This window comes from Lycorma delicatula, chromosome 4 (genome assembly GCF_047948215.1).
Source record: "Lycorma delicatula isolate Av1 chromosome 4, ASM4794821v1, whole genome shotgun sequence".
In the NCBI taxonomy this organism is placed as follows: domain Eukaryota; kingdom Metazoa; phylum Arthropoda; class Insecta; order Hemiptera; family Fulgoridae; genus Lycorma; species Lycorma delicatula.
Window position 1 is genome coordinate 128,007,861 of NC_134458.1, and position 17,299 is coordinate 128,025,159.

Consider the following 17,299-nt stretch of genomic DNA (forward strand, 5'->3'; position numbering starts at 1 on the left):
TGTGATACACTCTGTATATTAATAATTTCATATTATCATACATAATTTAATATATATATATATATATATATATATATATATATATATATATGTGTGTGTGTAATTTGAAGACAATAGATTGAATTTCACAATGATCTATTTTTTTAAATGTAATTGTACTTTGTTTTTTTCTTAAACATTATAGTTGTTGAACTTTGACAGCAAAATTATGCAACCATTACATGTCTTAATAATCACTTATCTGATTAAAATTCTAAAAATAAATAAATTTGATATTTATTTGTTAAAATAAATTTTATTTTATTTTATTTGTTAAAATAAATCTGATATTTATAAACAGAAAGGTTTACGAGTGGTTTTCAATTTATAGCTTTTATTTTCATATAAAAACATAAAACAACACACATGTACACATGCTATGCAAAACATTACAATTTCAACTTCAGAAATAATATTGTTGGAATAAAAATAATAAATCAAATTCTTAATGTAATAAAAATTGAAATTGAAATTTTATATTACAATGCAATTAAAATTATAAATTTCTACATTATATCTTTTGAGTGTAAAAAATGCACATACATCCACAGGGCATAAAAACTTTTAGTTAAGTTCTATTGAAAAAATACAAGTGAAAACTGAACAATTTTCATATTACACTTTAAAAAATGCCTTACCTCAATACTTTTCAGTATTTTTTGTGAGTTTAGAACAGTAATTATTAACAGAATAAAAAAGACAACATAACATTTAGTCAAATTTTTGGTGACCTTTAAATTTAGATTAGACACTTTCTCAAAAATGGACCTATTATAAAAGTAAATTTTTTGGATTAATCATCATCAAATGGTCCCCTGAGGTATCTTCATTCTCTTTTATGCCAACTAAACTTTGGAATTCATAATGGTTTGTATTTCCTCTTACTTTTGTATTATTTTTACTTTTATTTTACAGATTTTTATTATTTATTTATTATACATTTACATGTAAAATAAACTAGAAAAGCTGCCTAAGTACTGCGTGACTTACCCAGCTATTAATAATAAAAAGTAAAAGAAATAGAATTCTAGATTTCTAGAATTAGAATAGAAATCTAGAATTAGAAATTATATTTTTTAGAGGCAGAGAATAAATTTTTTTAAAATTATTCATATGTAGGTTAAGCTTAAGTAATGTTTTCTCTAAATCTAACACCTCCTTCAATAATACTTAAAATAAGAAAAAGAAAATTTTCAAAAAACTTTTCTGTATTTTAGGTCTGGGGTCTATATTTAAAAAAAATTGTAGACATTTATTGATGGCTCTACATATGAAGCATAAACTTTAAAAAAAATGTTGGGAAAAAAATTTAAACTGAAACGAGATAGAGCAAAAGAACAAAAACATACGAGGTTTGTCACAAAGGTAAGTGTACTGATTTTCCTATGGACAAACAGGTAATGTAAAACATCCTTGATGAATAACAGTGTGTTTGTAGTGATCTTGGCTGCATGTAAATACTTGTTTCAACTGGATTGGTTGAGTCAGTCACATGCTACTGCTGTTAGTGTTTTATAACGTCGTTACATTTACAATGGAGGAAAATATTGAACAATGTTATGCTATCAAATTTGTGTGAAACTCAACAAGTCTGCCACAGAAAGATTTGATTCTTTAACCAAAGCTTATGAAGGTGCCACTCTATCGAGAACTATGGTTTTTAATTCCCACAAAGCTTTCAGAGAGGACCAAAAAAATGTTGAAGACGACCCTTGTTCTGGAAGACCAACCTCATCAACAAACAATGAAAATGTGGAAGTGGTGCGAGCTGTGCATTGTGCACAAAGAATTTGTACCTCCAGAACAGACATTTAATAGCACCTTTTACAAAGATGTCTTGGAAAGACTTTGAAAATGGGTCCAGCAAATCCGAACAGACATTGCATATGATTGGGTGCTGTACCACAATAACGCGCCAGCTCACACTTCACTTTCAATTCAAGAATTTCTGGTGAAGAAAAACATTCTCCTACTTCCACAGTCTCCCTACAGCCCAGATCTAGCTGTGTGCAATTTTTACCTCTTCCCTAAGTTGAAGGGACATCATTTCAGGACAATGTAAAACATAAAAAAACTGTAACTGATGAGCTACTAACACTTAAGGAAAATGACTACCGATAATGCTATGAACAGTGGAAGAAATGTTGGAACCGCTGTGTAACTTCCCAAGAGTTATACTTTGAAGGAGATAACATGTAATTTCAGGTAAGTCCAGTAGATAAATAAATAAAAAATCAGTACTAACTTTTAGGATAAACCTCGTATTTCAATTTTATGAGGTGAGGGTTCATTTTTTTTTTTAAAATGGTTTTATATTATACAAATATATTGATTGTAGGTATTACAACACTTTTCTCTAAAATGCCTCTGAACAAAACCAAAATTGATTTTTTTGTGATATCCCCAACCCCTTATGAATTTTGAAAAACGTTTATATGACCAATGCTCCATATATAAAAATATTTGAGCCAAATTTGAAGAAAATAAGTATCATTAATCCTGAAATATAAGGCCAAAATCAGTGTGACACACATTAACCATATGTTTTTTTGTGTAGATCAACTTCATGGTTCTTAAAATGTAAAGATTTGCAAAAAAAACCTGATAACCAATTTTTAACAATCACCATACTTTCCCATTTTATATAGCTATTCCAGGTATATTCTTGGGAAAGTAAAAGATATAAGAAAGAAACACACAAAAATAATGTCAGAGCCAGAGTGAAGAGATAACTCATTCAACATTGAAAGGGTTAATAACCATAACGTAGTAATAATACTTACAGGTATTAATACAACAGAACAAACATGTGCTAGTTAACTATTAATCATTATCACTTCTAGTTTAACTACGTCTTATTTATTAACAGTTAAATATACTTACTTGAATGGCAATTTGTAAATAAGATAGTAGAACTTGTGAAAAATAATTATGACAATTTAATGCCAATTCACTTGTTATTAAAAAGTTGCATTTGAATACATTATTGAAAATTAAACATTCTACCCATCAGCAAGACATATCTAAATTGAATGCTTAGTGAAATTTTCAAAAGTATTTTTTTATATGTCATAATATGTATAAGTAAATCTGACCTGTTTCTGGCATTTTGTAGAATGAATGTCACTTCCCCAAAAAATCAGTGTAATTTCCATTTTCAAACACATTCTTAGTTTTTACTGTCCAGCCCATAACAACCAGTGTCCTCTTCTTCTATTAAATACAAAATTACATCAAGAATAATAGGAAACTCAAAGATTTTGGCTTTTCAAACCCAGATGTCTTTGTAAAGATTATTCTGCTTTTGAATAGTGAAACCTTCTGAAACTAGCTGCCACATGGATGCACCTCTTGCATATCTGAGATAAATTTGTGCACTTCTCTTTAAATAAGTTATCTTTTTGATAATGTGGTTTACATTTTAAATTAAGTAAATTTTTTTTTTTGGTTAATTTTATTTTATTCATTTTCTGTCTGGATTGTTACATTAAAGAATAATAATGCATTTTTTACGATTCGTAAGTACTGTAGATAAATGTTTATCAATAAGTACAAAATAAAAATAGTTTTTTTAGATGATTTTATAATCAATAATTTGACTGTTGTATTGAGAACAATTCAGTAATCAATAATGCAAGATTTCATTCCTTAAAAAGATTTTGAGGTTTATCCCTTAATAATGTTTAGCAGTCTACATAATGTGCAAACACATCCTAACCAAAAATTCAGTTTCATACTTATTGTATTCTTTTTACTTTACTTAATATAAAACATATTATATATGTTTAAAAACTGTTTAATTGCTTCAGGTGACATTTAGAGTAACCTGCATAATTTTCTTTTTGTTATATATAAACTAGAGCAAGTTAGTAATTTGGTAAGGTCTTCAACAAATTATATTGAAGATTATATGATTATACACATTGCTCATAAAAGCACGTAAGAACACTACATGTTGGTTACTAAACTATATTAATTTGTAAATAATTGCATCATGGTCTTAAGTTAGTAACTGAATCTACTTGCAGATATTTTTTGTAATTTTTTTAGAATTTATAATTTTACTTTTGAAGTTATTCAGATGAGTCTTCAGTACTTTATTCATTATAATTAATAGTTTTTAGGTACAGTAGCTTAAGTCAGGTCTATACTATTGCATATTCATAACTGATGAATGTGTGAATTTTTTTTTTTGTCTTCAGTCATTTGACTGGTTTGATGCAGCTCTCCAAGATTCCCTATCTAGTGCTAGTCGTTTCATTTCAGTATACCCTCTACATCCTACATCCCTAACAATTTGTTTTACATATTCCAAACGTGGCCTGCCTACACAATTTTTTCCTTCTACCTGTCCTTCCAATATTAAAGCGACTATTCCAGGATGCCTTAGTATGTGACCTATAAGTCTTGTCTCTTCTTTTAACTATATTTTTCCAAATGCTTCTTTCTTCATCTATTTGCCGCAATACCTCTTCATTTGTCACTTTATCCACCCATCTGATTTTTAACATTCTCCTATAGCACCACATTTCAAAAGCTTCTAATCTTTTCTTCTCAGATACTCCGATTGTCCAAGTTTCACTTCCATATAAAGCGACACTCCAAACATATGAATGTGTGAATATTGTTAACATAATTTTTTTTAATGTTTTATAGTTTACATTGTTTTCTGCAGGATTAAACAGCTTAGGCAGCTTTTACTTCTTTTTTAGGTTTAATTTTTCATTAAATAGGTTAGTAGTCTCTTTTAATAATAAAATTATGTTAGCTTCATTTAAATTGAATTACTGTATATAAAAATAATTACTAATAAAATTTTGGACTGAAAAGGGACCAGCAGTTAGTGGGTACACAGATTACATTTTTAATAGGGTCAAAGTGTGTTGCTGACTACTGCAAGGACAAAATCTATAAGAATAAAATTTATTTACTTATCAAATTTAGTTGAAAAACCTCTGGCATAGAATTTTATAGTGTTTTTAAAATTATAGCGTTTCTCCCTCATATTTAATTAGGTGGGTTGATTTATGATCCTTACTTGTATACAATATTAATTCTAAAAAACAATAAAATATTAAGTTCCACTGCTTGCCTTTTTTTGAAGAAGGAAATCAATCTGCCATTTTTACAATGCAAACTAACATGTACCTAAGGCAAGGCTTAGTGTGTTATAATTATACAATTATAATGCACTCTTTCTATCTCTCAGCAGCACTGCAATTTTTTGAGATTTTTTTTTTAATTGAGAAGGTTTTAATAATATTTATGTTAACAGTAAGAAATATCTATTTCCTATTGTTAGTAAAAACTGAGTATTGCATACAATGTAATTAAAATTTGATGCTCATTTCTGCTGAAGTGCAGGCAATTGAGTTTGGCTTAAGCATACACTTCTTAACAGTCAATAATTTTCCAGGATGCAAAATCTTAAAACTTTCTTAAAAGACCATCAGGTTTAAGATGTTTTCACTTTACCCAGGATCTAAGACTGTAATTATATCGATTGCATTTAATTAAACAATTAGTATATTTTTATGTTGCTGTAAGTATTTACTGCCACGTTATCACTAAAATCAATGCTTTAATGCAATTAATTATGTGGAAAAAAAAAACCATAAGGAACTTTGCAAACATGCCTCTGCACTCCCACTTGATTAACCCCACCCACCATACAACAGAATACAAAAAAAAAATTATTTATCTTAATTTTCTTTATTTAAGATACCACCTTGAAAACATCAATCCCGTTCAAAATAGTGTCCATTAGATGATGTGCACTTTTCCACTGAAAATTAAATCCACCACAGTCATTAAAATAAAATCATGCGTAAGGTGTTATGTTCGTCACTGTCAGTGCTGTAGCATGCATTACACCATCTACAGAGTTTTATTTTAATGATGAAGCATATTGTTAATTTTATATATTCTTAGCATTTCTAATAATTTTATTTTAATGTACAATGTAATAAAATGAATTCAGTCATAACTGAGAATGCAGAATCCTGGGAAAGTATTATCATGATAAAATTATGGAAAGGTGAAATAATTAACTACTAAGATAAATCACTGAATATGTGCACTTGAAAACCACTTTATGCTTTCTGAGTTCCAAATGCTATTCATTATTGATTGTTTTTAAGTGCACATATTCAGTGTATTATCTTAGAAATGAAAAATAAAACTGACATAGCCAACAAAATTTTATTCAGATACAAACAATGTATCAGAAACATAATTACTTTAATACAACTGAATTTAATAATAAATTAAAGTTTAAAACATAAATTCACTGAGAAATAAATAATATGAGAAAATATGTAATCTCATGTAATGCCTCAAAATTCTTAATCAACTGTTAAACAGCAATTATTTCTTTTAGCATTTTCATCTACATAGTAATATAGTGGTCAAAAAATTCAGAAAAATTACAAACATTTCCAAATCAAAATTTATATTTACAAAACATTTGACACAATATACAAAATATAAATTAATGAATAATCAATTGATTAATCACAAATAATGAACAAAACTTAACTAATGAACATATTTCACTTGACATTTGATAATCACATTATTCCAAACAAGGGGACAAATTGTTTTATTCTTCTCATTCCCTCAACTGATCTATCATAAAAGCAAACACTACATGAATTGGTTTAAATTTTATTCATAAATATCATTCTTGTCAGCTATATATCTAATAATATCACCAGGTTTCAGTAACCTTTCAGCATCTTGGTCAGGGATTTCAAAACCTGAAAAAAATATGAAAATTATTATTTAGATTGAAATGGAAAAATTAATGAATAACAATGGATATTTAATAGTTTGAAACCATACACGATGTAACAAAATTGATAATTTGAAAAATGTTGTATAAAATTTCAATTTACATCTTCTATACTGTTAATGACATAATATACATAATATACTCAGGGGCAGGTAATTAATTTCTTCTTTTCTCTTAATCTAAAAATACTTATTAAGACACTATTATATAATCTTTAATTCAATAATCTACCTATAATACAGTTCTAATTTATTAAGGGCTAAAACCTCCTTTCAACAAAGAATGTTATTTGATATGAGTAGCTCTTTCATTTTTCATAGATGATAAATATTCAGTATGCAAAAATAAATTCCAACCCCATCATGCTTTTATGCACTTATATACATAAGATTTATATGTAAGATCACTTATCAAAGGTATATAATAATAATAAATAAGAGTCAATAGCTACACAGGAGCTCAACACAAGCTTCTTCAAACTGGTGGCTAGTTGTGTTTAATGTTTCTTGTACATATGCAGGATAGTCTAGAGATTCAATGTTTTCAATAAACGATAAGAGAATTATTTTTGCCAACATTTATTTTTAAGCAATCACAAAGAAAATATGCAGAGGAAGATAAATTCAAGTCTATGTGGATACTATAATCCATGAAATTTGATTTTCTTTCAAAAGAATATGGTAATACTAACAATACATTCTTGCTGCAACCAAGAGTCACCAGTGACAAACTGAATTATGATTTGCTGATAACATTCAGCTGTTAACTGTTTTAGTGAAAAACATCACTATTCTTTTTTTTATTTTTTTTTTATGAAAATTGTATGCTAAACTCCCGTTTTCTATAAATGTAATAAGTGATGGAGAATGAAATATCCAGAAAGTAAGTTCCATTTCTAAATATTGTTACTGCACTGCTACAATTGCCATTTTATGCATGTGTACTGAGTCACCTGATACGTTAGGAAGGGATTGACACCACTCTTATTCAGTTGTCTAAATCTGCAAGCTTCCTTGTGTGTATTTATAATGTTTAAGAAAACTCCCACCATGTGAAATTCCATCTGTGATAAATTTCTTGAATGCAAGGAACATTAACCCAGTTGAAATTCACACTCAGGTTTTGTGATGTATTTTACATTTTCTCCTTGTGGAAAAAATGTAAAATACATTTCTCCACAAGGAGAAAATGTAATAAATGATTTGCATAATAAGAAGATGGGTGCGATTGTTTAAAAAAAGATGTGATAACATGCACAATTATGAACAGACCAAGTGACCATATTTCATTACTGAGAATTTAGTGGGTGCAATTGATAAGATTAAAGAGAAGAGATAATTCACCATCACATCTTCTCCTTTCCATGCATCACTTCCACATGAAATTGACTTAAGTCAGAAACTGTGCACACAAGTGCTTATTAAAAAAAAAAAAAATCACAAAATGGAATAGCTAAGCAGTATATTGATTTTTTTTTACTTTTACAGAAAATAAGACATAACTTCTCGAGCCATATAGTCACTGGAAACAAGGCATCAGTGTCACATACAATGCCTAAATGAAACAATCTACGGAATGATGACATACTTTATTACCCAGAAAGACAAAATGTAAGCCAATGTTTTATCTTTGGAAGCTCATACACAGTGTTCTGGGGGACAAAAAGTGAGTTTTGAGTCTTGAATTAAGGCTACAATCAATATTGATATCTATTGTGAAATGCTGAAAAAATTGTTGTATGATCCAGAACAAGCAATATGGCTTGCTTACCAGTGGTACTGTGTTGATTCACAACTACACTCGCCCACACTCAGCCGCCACTACAACACAATGTCTCCTCATGACCTTTGGCTAGGAACAGTTTGATATCATTCCTTTTACAGCCCTGACCTTTAATCAAGTGATTATTACTTGTTGTTATCTGGGTAAAACATATGTTATAATTGAATCACTGCACACTTTCCACAGACGGCAAAAATGTAGGGAGATTATGTGATCTTTATGTATGACCTTATACACTAACATACACTAACATGCACTGCTGTACAAAACTAAAAATAAATTTTCCACTGTTAATTTTCAAACTAAGGATAACATAACTTTCAGTATAGTTATAATTACCAAATTCATCTTCCATTGCCATAATTACTTCTACATGATCAAGTGAATCTAATCCAAGGTCATTCATAAAATGAGAATCAACAGTTAACTGTAAACAAAACAAATAATAGTTTTATAGCAAATACTAATTAAAATTTTATTTTATAATCACAAGTAAATAATCTCATGCTGAGCATAAACAACCATCCAATTTTTAAATATGTAAATCTTATTATTTTTCTCATGGAAAAAAGTTAATGTGCAAATTTATTATGTAATTAATAGAATATTATTTTTTTATTCTTGGCATTTATTTTTAGTAGTAATCCATCATTAAAAGTCATTATCCAAAATAAAAACACTGTTTTCTTACCAAAAGTAAATAGGACTTCACAATTTCCTCAGAAATATACAATTGAATACACCAACACAATTCTTCCATACTATCTCAACACAATGCATAGCATTATCTTAAAATAAATATTTTTTTAAAAGCAGGCTACCTCCACAGCGGAATGGTAACATCTCAATGGTACAAATGTTACCCATTGAAACATATTTGTTAATAGATTATTTATAGTTAAAAGGTTGTTATCATTGATTTCAGTAATGTTTGACAACTCATGAAAATGACAAAATAATATATAATATACTTTGTAAAAAAATTTTTCTCACCAAAAATAAAGAGAATTTAACTTCTGTTTGTAATTTTTCAACTTTACTGCCACAAACAACACTTTGTAGATTCATTATAAAAAAAGAGATTTATATAAATAAAATAATTATAATTTTTATAATAATTGCAAACAATCTGTATAAAATTAATTTAATAAACATAAAGTAAAGCATATAAATAATATAAATTAAAGAATTTCAAGAAGAAACACGAGAAAATATTCTAATTATATCATCAATTATTACTACTACATGAAATAAAGGTGTTTAACCCTTAAAAGCTAATTCAAAACACAAACAAAAAAAGAAAAAAAGGAAACCAATCCACTTACACAAAGTCTCACTTTGGGAAAAAACTGCTATTTCAATTAAGTCCTCACTTAATGTTGTTATTTATATCTCACAAAATACAGGCAAATAAAATACACAAATACATAATTTTAAATTAGATAATAATTATATTTTATAAAATTTCATAGTTCATTATATTTTATTTTATTGCATATTAATTTCTCTTGCATGGTTTGATTATTTATATTTGGATAATAGATTTGACATATAACTTATTTCTTAAAATCTAATGCTAAAATAATTCAACTGCTACATAATTTCATTAAAGATAATTTAGGTTTATGTTAAAACAACAGAGAACACTCTTCACACTGTAATACAATGAATCAGTATCACTACAGTTTATATTCAAAAATACTAAGTAAAATTAATAATGCAATACTTATAACTTTTACTAGTTCAATTAGATCTATCAGCTTCCATGTAGTAAAACCGACAGATTTTTTGCATACAAATTAAAATTTACACTAAATTTTCATAAAATTACACTGCTTCATTATTTGTTAAAATATCGTAAAAATAATATACATGAAAATATCAACTTCTCAATAACTACTTTATAAAATCTGTGAGAGCACTTAAACATTTTATTTCAATTTATGAAATCCAATACAAGTACCAGTAGTACCAAACTGCCAGGGGATTATTTTTAAAAAAACACATTTTTTAAAATCAAACTGTAGAGCAAAGGGACAAAATGAGAAATACAAAACATTAATTAAGAATGTTAATCTAATAATAATTATACAACTCCACGATTGGCATGCACTGTATAGGTTTCATGAGGTGCAGCATCAAAACTCATATTCTGATATTTTTTATTACATGACGATGAATAACTAGGGTTCAAAAGTACTATAGAACAAACAATTTCATAGCAAGATAAGATAAATCTTATATCTCAATCAATTAAATATATTATAAATTTTAAGTGAGGACTTAATGTATTTGTTACATATGCAATCAAAATATATTTCACATAATGTATTAGTTATTTTAAGTACTACCTTCTCTGGGTTAACTTTATCGTAAAGTTTCAGTACCAATAAGACCCTGTCGCGAATCATTTCAAGATCCAAAGGAGGTCCATGTGAATAACACCGATTTGGTGTTGAATTCAAACTCTGGAAATAAAAAAAAAAGAAAGAAATATTTATATAAAAATAGCATTATAAATAAATAACAAATACCTTTGCTGATGTTAATTTGTCATAAGCCTTGCAAACTTTAAGAACCCTCTCTTCAATCTCTGGCAAAGTTATTGCAGCTTTCAATGCATATCTTCTTCGTGGGCCAAATCCCATAAGCTGTAGAAATAAAAAATTATTGTTCGACCCAGATATTCATCATTTGTCCTTTTAGTTTTAAAAAAATAATATTTGTAAAAAATAAGATATCTTCCCATCCCATAAATCATAAATTAGCTATACTTCTAATAACTAATACAATCATTTTAATTGTTTTTCTGTTTAAAACACAAGTTAAGAGTTGAACTAGTAAAAACACATCAACAAATATAAGATTACCTTGCTGGATATAAAATAAAGGGTCATTCCATGTCAAATGGACCAGGGGTCTCTAGTCAACCATCTACAAACTTCATCAAATTTTGCATGGACATTCACTGTAGTCTTAAGTGCCATTTTACCAAATTGTATCTCTATATCTGCTATTGCTGATTTTCTGTGACTTCTTGAAAAAAGGGTACTTACTGGTAGTTCACACATACATACTAACTTTGACTTATAATTTTGAAGGCAATAATAAAGCTATAGGTTTGAGTTTTAATACTTTTGGTTAAAGTTTTATGCTGAATTAAAATATGTTATTTTAGCACTCGTTTTGAGATACAGTAGCTGAAATTCAGCTAAAAATTTGTTGCGACATTTTGTAAGTCAAAGTTTACGCTTATATAATTTCTTACTTTAATCGAAATGAGACTTTGTAACCTGAAAAAGGGCATAATTGTGTTAACATCCTAAAGTTTCAAAGCAACTGGAGGCTTATGTAAGGAGATATTCATCATCAAAGTTGGTCAAACATCTTTAAGCTTGATTTTTTACCTTGTTTTTTCTCTTTAGGTATTCTTGTAGTAGTTTGCTAGTGGAAACAATGTGTGTGTGGACGCTTACCCCTTTCCTGAAGTAATCCTTTATTACCCAGGAGGTGGAGGTTTAGTCAGTAGTGCACAGGAATACATACGCACTTTCTGTAACAGCTTGTGGAACCTGTTAAGGGAGTTCGACACTGCTTTGGGGCCCGTAAATGGGGTTTCTGCACCTCAAAAAAAAGCTTGATTTTGACCTACCTTTGAAAGCTTATATCTCAGGTGTACCTTCTTAGATTTTGTTAGTTTTATAATAGTTAGAAAGAGCAAATTTTAACCTACAAAATCCACGAAGTTTGTTTTTTAATCTGTAGTTTGTAAGTGGCAGAAAAAACAGTTGAAAGATAATACATCTTTCACACAGGGAGCTAGTTTTCCATAATGTTTTTGGATGAAATAAATTATCTCTCTAGCAGAAAGCCATTTTTTAAGTAATATCATCCATTTTGCTGCCTGTTAATACAAAGTTGTTAACTGTATTAGTTGTATCTTGCCTCTCCTATTGAATGCAGAAGAGACAGTTTCAACTAATTATATCTGTTACGGCAAGCACATTTAAAAAAAAAATATTTATTACACATACACAAAAATACTAAAATCATAAACAAAATGAAATACAGTTATAGTAGTAATAACACAGTGTAATAAATAAAGTATTACAATATTACAGAACACAGTATCTTCAAGATAAAATAAAAATATCTAAAGCAGTCAGAATTGTTTATACTTTTAATTCCACTTCAGTTTACTTCACTTTAAGGAAAGCTCCTCAATAAAATTTTCAAGTCACCTGTTGTGTCTGTCTGTATGAATCTACTGCTTATATTCTATTAGTTCCTCAAAGTCATAATCTTTAAGCTCATCTATTAAATAGGACGCCAATCCAGTTTTTCCAGGACACTTTTCACAATGTTGTAGCATGCAATCCTTAGATTTTAAGCTGCGGACAGTTTTCTCAATCAGTACCTTGTAGTCATCCATGATGGATATTGCAGCTATCACGAGCTTAACATTTTGATGAATGGTACAAATACAAACTCAATGTGTGCCAGCAGCACCAACTGCATTACAACAATCTGGCCTAATCTCACAAAATTTTGAGAAGCCAAATTCACAGCCATAATGTGTAAAGTAAGAACATCTCTTTTAAATTGCTCAGAAGTAGACATTTCTGCATGTGGACTTTTTCACCACTGATCCGAACAGAAAAAAATCTTTCTTTCCTGGACAGAGTCAGGAAAATTCATAATCTTCAAAAAATTTGAGGACCCATCATCTAATATCATCCTTCAGTTTTTCCTTCGTTTTTTCTGGTGTTATCAAAATGACAACTTCAGATTTGACTTCCTGACTTGCTTCACCCATTCGCATTGAAACCTGAAATTCATCAGCTGTTTTCTCAATACTCCAGCTACTGAGTGCCAATGTCAAAATCTGAACTTTGAGTGAGCTGAGATCAACTTTTGATCTCAAACCAGCAGCAGCTGTTGAAATAGCAATACCATATTGTGCTCTATTACCTTCTGCTTCAAGAAGCTTTTTGAATCCTGTTTGTTAAAGTTTCTGTCAGCAGAATCAATATCAATAAGCCACAATCCTTCTATGATAGGAACATATGTCAGCATCTTCATTAAAGTTAACTCCAGATCGCCACTGTAAAAGTTCTTTGTCCATTGCTGATAGTTCTCTCACAGGCAACAAAAAAGCTTTTCCATAATTAAACATTAAAGACTTGTGGCATTCAGAGCCATCAGACTTACCAAAATGGCAGCCAAGAACTTCACTCATTTTAAAACACTTCAAAACACAGTAGGAGATAACAATAAATGTCACAACTGATTATAGAAGTTATTCACTAACAACTATGCTAATTCACAAAACGTTGATGCTTATATACACTTTCTTCAAAATAAAGAACATCCTAGAATGTTTTAGAAGTGGATTTTCCAGAAACTTCTAGAATCTTTTGGAGAATGGAGTTTTTCAGAACTTCCTATAATGTTCTGTAGAATGGAGTTTTCCAGAACATTTTAGAAAATGAATTTTTTCAGATCAGCCTAGAAAGTTTTTGAATAACTTTCTATTGTAAAAATTTTAGAACATTCTTTAAAAAAAATCTAATAATATTCTGAAGCATTGAATGGTTTTTCACCTTCAGCTGTTTTAATTAAATTGAAATGACCACAGATTAAAAATCTGTCACATGCAAAAGATTAATTATCTATGAAAAGCTTATTTACCTACTATACCTTACCTACAGGTAAAAATCAAAATGCATGGATTATGTTGTTTATAAGCCGCCCTTTCCACCTACTATATAACTAACAGAATCTGAGAAGGTATATCTTTGATATAAGCCTTCGAAGATGGACCAAAAATCATGATAAAAATTCTTTAACCAAATCTGGTGATGGATTTCTCCTGATGATTCTAATTGCTTTGAAACTGCAGGATCCTACACACAAATATTCCACTTTTCAAATTATAAAGTCTCATTCCAATTAAATTATTAGATAAAGAAATAAGCCCAAACTTCTGACTTCCAAAATGATGTGACAAACTTGGCTGAATTTCAGCTGTTCAAAACAAAGTTCCAAAACAATCTGGTGACCGACGTATTCTGATATAGCATAAAACGTTAAACCAACAGTAATAAAATTTAAATTTGTCTTTATTATAGCCGTCACAGATAACAATTTTTACACATGTCCACAAACTGTAAGTACCTCTTTTTAAAGAGGCCACAAAAAATCAGCCACAGCAGATAAAGAACGGGAATTTGGCAAAATGGCATTTCAGACCATGGGGAACCCTCCACCAAAAATTTGATATTTGAATATAGTCAACTGTAGACGATTTTCAAAACTGGACCACTTGACATGGACTGACCCAAAAGAAACAAGTCAATATTTTAAAACAACTACTTGTTATTATACTAGACATTCAAGAAGCATAATCTACTTTCCCCTAAATTTTTCTTTATCTCATAAAAAATTATATATTTGCTTATACAATATATTTCTAAATTAAGTTAGAAACAAATAACAGTTCCAACCCAACATAAAAAGACAATTACTAATGTGCATACACACATTCATAATGACCAAAACCTTTTTAGTCTATTCTTCATTTATAGAGCAATGTAAGCTAATAATTTTAAGCTAATGAGATATGCATTACTGAAAATTACAAGCTCCATTTCAAAAGTTGTCTATAAAAAAAATTTACCTTCACTTGTTTTTATTTAATTACGTTTCCAAAATTATACACTATTCAATGCCTTTCAAAATTCAGAGCGGCAAATATATTATCTCCTACATTGAATTTAATAATTCAACAATGTCTTCACATAATGGACTACTACTAAATTTTCATTGTTAATAACTATGAAAATATTAATAATAGAGGAAATAGTCATTTTGCTTGCACAATTTCTTTATACTAATTGCTTTATATAATTACAATCTTAAAATGATGTAACTATAAAATTTCTTCATTGGCAAAAATAAGGAACTGCTAACATGATTGTTACAACAGCTTCCCTTCTTGCTTCAAGCACAATGACCAGAAATAGTTAAGATTTCTACCAATGGAAAATTTACTTCGTTCATGTCTCTACATAATCATACAAAATATATAATTCTACCTTCCAAAATACTAATTCAAGAACTAAGTTCTTAATTGTTAATAATACATAAACACTTTATTTTTAATTAAATAATTTTATACATTGTAAGAAGTTCAATACTTATATTAATCTCTAAAAATTATTAAAAATTGTTTTGCAAATTTAAAGGCATCTAACTGGGAAAATGTTTAGAAATTTCACATTAATAATAACACAAGAAATAGCTTATAACAAATAAAACCAAATTAAGAAGATACACTGCATTTCTTATAACTCAATGGTACTGAAATATAATATTTAAAATCTTTACTTTAAACTGACAAGCAACCAAAAAGATTATTACTACCAAACAGTTGAATAAGGTATGTAATAAATAAGGTTTATTTATGTATTACTGATGTGATTATGTATTATGTACCGATCCAAATAAAACATTTACTTAATTTGCAAGTCACTGCAAGTACTAACAAATAAAACCGAAGTTAAACATACAACACATACTAACAAAACAGCTTCAAATGAAAGCGATATACTTAATTTAAGTGCAAAAACGGCTAATTTCTATATAATTAACCTTATTAAAGGTTATAACAAATATTTAATACAACTAAAATCTGGCCATTAACAAATAAAAATAAAATCTAAGGTATATTTATAAGTAATTCAGAAGCAATAATGAAGTATCAAAAACTGTATACTCTCAATTTATTTGTCAAAGAAAATGCAGTTCCGAAAAGTTAAAACTTCTGCGGAAGAAACTGAAGAGTAAAATTAACTCGCACTGTTCCAACTCTATGAATACAACAAAATAAAACCAGAAAACTAGCTCAACGAACTGTATTCATATCAATAAAACAGTCGTTTCCAACTGCATTGTCAAAGAAATAGAACAGAATGCATAGGATTTATTTGAGAAAATCTGATAGGCCGAATTTCAGCAAAAGACTGACAACTCATTATTATTTCAAAATAAATACTATTTGAGGGTTACACAATGAAAGAGAGAAATATAATATTAAAACCTTACCAAAGAAAACTTAAAATGAACGCAAACTATACCGCAATTAAACACGAGATTACAATGACCTAGAGTAGGACAAAATGCAAAATTAAGTATCACACAATTACCTGTGAAGGAATACTCGAAGTGCAAGGAATTAATCTCGAATGTATACATTTTTGAGAAACAGCTAACACTGACGCTTTGCAAATATTTGTTCGTAAAATATTTCTATTAACATTTAACGCGGTCCGACCTAAACACCGAAGAGCCGCCATTTTAACAGACGATAATTTTGTAAAATTTTCTTTTTACAAATCCAGACACTGTGTGTTCGGTTGTTGCAACTGATAGCCTAAAAGTGTAGCAGAAAATAAAATTCGCCTTAAGCTAAATTTTCAACCTCCAAATTCATTAATTTAACGAAGTGTAATCTAAATAAGTAATGATCTTAAGAGATGATCAAATAAATACAGTGAGCCGTGATTGTTTCTAAAGTTATAAATTATAATCTTGTCGCATTCGATCGAACTTGTTAATAAAACGGAGTATTTTAATTTATCGTTATATATCGTTAGGAATAAAAATTTCTAGGAAACCTTTCGT

The 17,299-nt window shown here is 28.7% G+C and overlaps 1 protein-coding gene across 3 annotated transcripts; it reads right to left on the minus strand.

Moving 5' to 3' along the window:
• Positions 1-6,221: 6,221 nt before the first annotated feature.
• On the minus strand, positions 6,222-17,128 carry ND-ACP (NADH dehydrogenase (ubiquinone) acyl carrier protein). 3 transcript variants are annotated; one of them, XM_075364162.1, is made up of 5 exons: positions 16,822-17,128; positions 11,149-11,265; positions 10,966-11,082; positions 8,954-9,041; positions 6,222-6,797 (listed from the first exon to the last, which is right to left on the minus strand). In XM_075364162.1, the coding sequence occupies exons 1-5, from the start codon at positions 16,969-16,971 to the stop codon at positions 6,706-6,708; spliced, it is 564 nt and encodes a 187-aa protein (XP_075220277.1). In that variant the 5' UTR covers positions 16,972-17,128; the 3' UTR covers positions 6,222-6,705. The 3 variants fall into 3 exon arrangements, with proteins under 3 accessions (XP_075220277.1, XP_075220276.1, XP_075220275.1); XM_075364161.1 differs by lacking the exon at positions 11,149-11,265 and having other exon boundaries at positions 16,822-17,124; XM_075364160.1 differs by lacking the exon at positions 10,966-11,082 and having other exon boundaries at positions 16,822-17,118.
• Positions 17,129-17,299: the final 171 nt, after the last annotated feature.

What these genes read in the sequence shown, in the direction of transcription:
- ND-ACP (XM_075364162.1), bottom strand. Translation starts at nt 16,971, where the DNA reads ATGGCGGCTCTTCGGTGTTTAGGTCGGACCGCGTTAAATGTTAATAGA. An exon ending in ATAAAGTTAACCCAGAGAAG is followed by an intron (nt 9,042 to 10,965) that starts GTAGTACTTAAA and finishes TTTTGTTTACAG; the next exon opens with TTAACTGTTGATTCTCATTT. An exon ending in GGCAATGGAAGATGAATTTG is followed by an intron (nt 6,798 to 8,953) that starts GTAATTATAACT and finishes TATTTTTTTCAG; the next exon opens with GTTTTGAAATCCCTGACCAA.